This window comes from Opisthorchis viverrini, assembly GCF_000715545.1.
Source record: "Opisthorchis viverrini unplaced genomic scaffold opera_v5_35, whole genome shotgun sequence".
Lineage (NCBI taxonomy): Eukaryota > Metazoa > Platyhelminthes > Trematoda > Opisthorchiida > Opisthorchiidae > Opisthorchis > Opisthorchis viverrini.
Window position 1 is genome coordinate 300,034 of NW_008751691.1, and position 4,797 is coordinate 304,830.

The window sequence follows — 4,797 nt, forward strand, 5'->3', positions numbered from 1 at the left end:
CGAAACCGTGACGGCTAAAACCACTATAGGGCAAGTACGCGGTTTTGAAAGCTGACGAGCATGACTGATGGCGACGTATTCCTGTCCTATAAAGCTCTTGACATCTATTTCAGAGGGTTTTGATAAACAATCGGTGAATTTTTTGCTGGGCGACGTTATGCTTTTGGCACAAAAGCTTCGTCAGGCCAAGTGAGTAAGTAGGTAGGTTGATTGGGTTTTAAGGCAGTCATGGAAGGATCGCCTTCCGGTTGGTAGGACTAGGAACTGTGTGTAATAATAAGATCGACCGTACGCCGGTTGGTAGGACTAGGAACTGTGTGTAATAATAAGATGTAACGACCGTACGAAGGTCAAACAGCCAGGGAATGACACACCAGGATCGGTGAGCATAAGCGTTCCCTTAACAGACCACCGAGAAACGCAGAGGAATACCAGGCGTTAGTCAAAGATTCAGCATTAATAGGGCGCCAGCACTGATCACGTCACTAGTCATAAGGAATCTCACGGATTGGTTCCCTGACTGCCTTAAAATCCAATCAACCTACTTACTTACTCACTTGGCCTGACGAAGCTTTTATGTCAAAAGCGAAACGTTGCCCAGCAATAAATCCACCGATTGTTTACCAAACCCCTCTGGAACGATGACTTTCCAATCGGTCCCAAACATTTTCCAATCTTGACGTCTGCTTTGATTTTAATGATTCCGAAAGGTTGATAGACGTTAGGCGTCTTCAGGGCACTTGTCAGAAATCTGCAGAATAGTGCTTGATGAATTCCAATTTGGAGGTGTTTTTTATACAGCATCCTGTCCTATGAGAGTCTGGATAATCCGGTGGGATAAAATGGGAAGTATTTGTCCATCGTTCAGTGCCAAACAGTGCTGATACCCTTTGTTCAGTCTACGACGAATTTGATCAATTACGGTCCACCATGGTGTGGTATTGTGTAGTCACTGTGGTTTTATCAAGGCCAACCGTGGCCAAACAGACCAGGGAACGTACTTTTATGCAGCAAAATGCTCAGTCGAAATTGAACTTGTTTCGATAACAACCCAAGTTCGTTGGCAATAGACAGCTGGCTTACACAGCCTGAACAACTGCGTCTCACAGATACGTTGAGATAAGCAAAGATGCATTTGAACAGTATCTTGCACGATAGTACCGACGTGTCTAGCTTGATGTTGCGGGTACTTTGATGAAAGGAAACCAGCTGCTAGTTTATTACAAATATCCATCATGCTGAGCATACAGTATCCCATCAACATCCGATCGCCTCCCCAGGTCCAGTAAATGGGTGTTGAGGTTGATATCTTCGGATATACAACCCCCACACCTCCCAACTCTTAGTGTCCTTCAGGCGCATCGCGTGCTCGTTTTTACGCCAGTCTGTTACCGGAGCGCTGGCATAAGAGAAACCTTCCTAGGAATCCCATGACCTGAGTCTCATTTGTGCTAAGACCATTTTCCAGAATAATCCACCTATGGTCGACCCCTCTGAAAGGTTATATGCCTCCTAGAAAAAACAAAGTATCGATAGGGATCATGTTGGCTGAGTTTCTGAAGGTGCTGTCGAGAGAGGTCACTTCAAAACACCTACTTAAAGCGATCTCTTCTCTGAGGCTATCCATCACCCAAATGCGTTTCAAGCGCCAAACAAAGTAGTCTTTTTAAAGAATGATCTCTCGAGAGAGAGAGACGACTAGCTAAAATTGCACCGCCATGACCTCAGCAGCTGGAGGTCCCCGTCATACAAAACCTTAAACTGGTATATCGATTGATGCCGTCACACCAAGCACATCAGTGTCACCACCTGTTTGGCGTTCAGTATGGTTGTGTTGATAGCCCCAATTCTAGCAGTTCCATCACTAGACAGCAACTACAACAGAATGTGAATATTTACACCTAGATCGCGCATAACTTCGAACCGATAGGAGAACCTCTGTTACAATTCCCGGTGACCTCTGTAGAATGTTGGCTTCCTAACGGAATAGTGGCGGTTTCCATGAACACTACAGGAATGGTCTCTGCAGGTGCTACAAAGGAGGATCACAAAAGTAACGCATTGGTTTTCGAATATGATTATGTTATTGTCGAAATTCAGGGTACGTACACTGTCGTTTACTCATGCTCCCACTTTTGGCGAGACTACCAACCAGTTGAGTCGTCCCACAAACGGTCTTACTCCGATGGGACTATCCGTATGTGTGCACGATCCTTACCTTGTAGTCGAAAGAATATAGGACAATGTTTTGGGCGGAGTGCCATGAAAGCACATAACTAAACTTTGATTGACCCAACTATCGTCCAAATTCAAGATAGCCATTCACCTGAAGGAGACCTGTGTTTGGCAACACCTCACCTTATGATTTTGTGTTTGTCTCTCGTACCATGGTAACCTGACTGACTCACTTGAAGTTGTTCCGTCAGAACACGTAATTTATGAGCCTGCGCGTCTGCATCTCGTTGTTGGTCGTGCAGCATCGATTCACATTGCATTAAACTGGTACGCAATTCTTCCATTTCGTGCTCCGCCGTTGCCATCCGCCGTTCGCATTTGGCTGCGATATCTCGAAGGTGTTCATTTTCCTGAATAAAGAAAGGATTTTGTGTTTATTTGATTGCCTGCGAAACGACTCAAAGCACCGCCATGTGATGCAACACTGTCTAACCGCATTGTCTAGGCATTGTCAGATATGGCCTAGTCGCGCCCTCAATGGCACTCTTGCATCCAAGCTATTGTCTTCAATACATAGCTCCTTTTCCAACCCCAACCCCCAGTTGACAGCCCACTGACAGCGCTGGATTCATGCACCAATTTATCAGCTCTCCTGCAACGCGCAGCTACCCTACCCCTCCTCTCCCCAAACCATCGGTGAACGAAACTGCGGCAGTTACAACCACTGTACGACGAGTACGCGGTTATTACAGCTGACAATGATGATGATGATTGTCTCGGCTTATTTGAGTTCACGGTATACAGTGACCCAGGGTCTTGTCTTCGGCAAAAGGACCGACTGTCGGGTCCGTATGAATAATGAGCCAGATTCTCGAAAATTGGCATCTAATCAGGATCGTTTATCGTCGCAAAAGCGTGCATTTTTTGGCAGTGCGAAAAAACGTTCCCTGTAGAGAAATATTATTTTTATCTTTCAACTTGTTCGCATTTCTTTAACCAAGGATTCAGTCATCATCATCATTGTCAGCTGTACTAACCACGTACTTGTCGTACGGTGGTTGTAGCTACCGGAGTTTCGCAAATCCGCGTTGATTCGCTAATTAAGAACCACCGACATTGTCATCTTTTCGGACAATACGAACGTCCAAATTGGTCTCCTGATATCCTCGTAATCAACTATGGGTAGTCCATTGGGAATCCATAATCGCTCCACTGTCAGTGTATAGTGAAATCTTCCGTTGTTCAGGGGGCGAGATAGCTCAAGTGGTTAGAGCGCGAATTTACTAACCGGAAGGTCCGTGGTTCGAACCCGACCTCTGCTTCTCGGCTCTTCCTGTCTAGGCTTGGGCAACCTGGCCGTATCCAAGACCTCGTGCTTCATTCGGGTAGCATGGCAGCTAGGTACCGGAATGGTTTTACAGCTGAAAGATTCACCGACCATCATGTGTTTCTGACGAGCACTAGTTTTCAGCATAAATGCTCGCATCCTGAAGTTCGGTAGCCACCAAGTGAACAACATGGATCCAATTAGATCACGTTTAAATCGGCCACCGGTACAGTGTCAGTGTTCAAGATCGCCACAAATAAGATCATGCCATAGTACGAACACGTCTGAAAATCCGCTTACCTCCAGTATCTAGCAAATAAGCGTGCCGATCCATGACAATACATGGCAACCTGCAAGATAGGTAGAACGCTTTAGACTCGAGTGACTGTCCTTACACTGGAGGTGGCGTCCTCAGCGACTACATATGTGGAGTCAGGTCCCTATACTTTACCGAAGCAAAGCGTAGGCCTAATGAAGAGGGATGCACTGGTTCGTCCAAAACAGCCACAATTTATCACTTCTTCGAAGACGACAACGATGTCCTCTGCGCAAATTACCTACGAGACGAACTGATCACACTCCACAGGTTGCGCTCAATCGGTCACATGCTCCCAGTCCGGAGGCGAGCAACTTCTAACGACTGAACATTATGTCAATTTGATGGATGTGTCACATGCGGGCTACGGACCAAACGAGGGTATGCTCTCATTGGTCAGAATGTCAGCCAATCTGGATCACGGATTCACCGATTGATACACCGGATCGAGGCTTTTGCTCAAGTTTCCGGATCGGTTTTGTTCTTGTCGGCCAGTGGCTGTCGTTCACCTCAAAGGCACAAGTGAAAAAAGCGTGTAGCACTGAATCGATGGCTTCTGCACACTTTAGGTCGTCAATTTTTTTCTCTAGAAACGATTTGGATGCAAGTATTCATCCAATTATTTCGTCAACGATGACAAAACTTAACTTCAGAAACAACACGCTGGAACCGAGTCGCTGGTATAGACTTCGAAACCGACCTCTCTCATCTGAAATCAACCCAGAGCATATCATCATTGTCTCAACTTAGCAACTATGACAGATAACGACGGTTTTGTTGAAGGGAATTGTATCATCACCTCACCCTAGTTGGAGTTGGGGGAGAGATGGCCCAAGTGGTTAGAGCGCACATTTACTGACCGGAAGGTCTGTGGTTCAAACCCGACCTCTGCCACTCGACTTCCCCTGTCTAGGCTTGGGCTAGTATCCCAGCCATCGTGCTTCATCTGGGTGGCATGGCAGCTAGGCACCGGAAGGTG

The 4,797-nt window shown here is 46.4% G+C and overlaps 2 protein-coding genes across 2 annotated transcripts in view; one reads left to right on the forward strand and one right to left on the reverse strand.

Moving 5' to 3' along the window:
• The window catches only part of T265_02717 (hypothetical protein), a gene marked incomplete at both ends in the record, with an annotated part of 79,353 nt that overhangs the window by 33,612 nt on the left and 40,944 nt on the right, over positions 1 to 4,797 (forward strand). The gene's annotated exons all lie outside the window — the stretch shown is intronic.
• The window catches only part of T265_02716 (hypothetical protein), a gene marked incomplete at both ends in the record, with an annotated part of 30,290 nt that overhangs the window by 3,962 nt on the left and 21,531 nt on the right, over positions 1 to 4,797 (reverse strand). Inside the window, one exon of the mRNA XM_009167031.1 lies at positions 2,409 to 2,585. Within this exon, the coding sequence (XP_009165295.1) occupies positions 2,409 to 2,585 (177 nt within the window). The remainder of the gene's footprint in view (positions 1 to 2,408; positions 2,586 to 4,797) is intronic.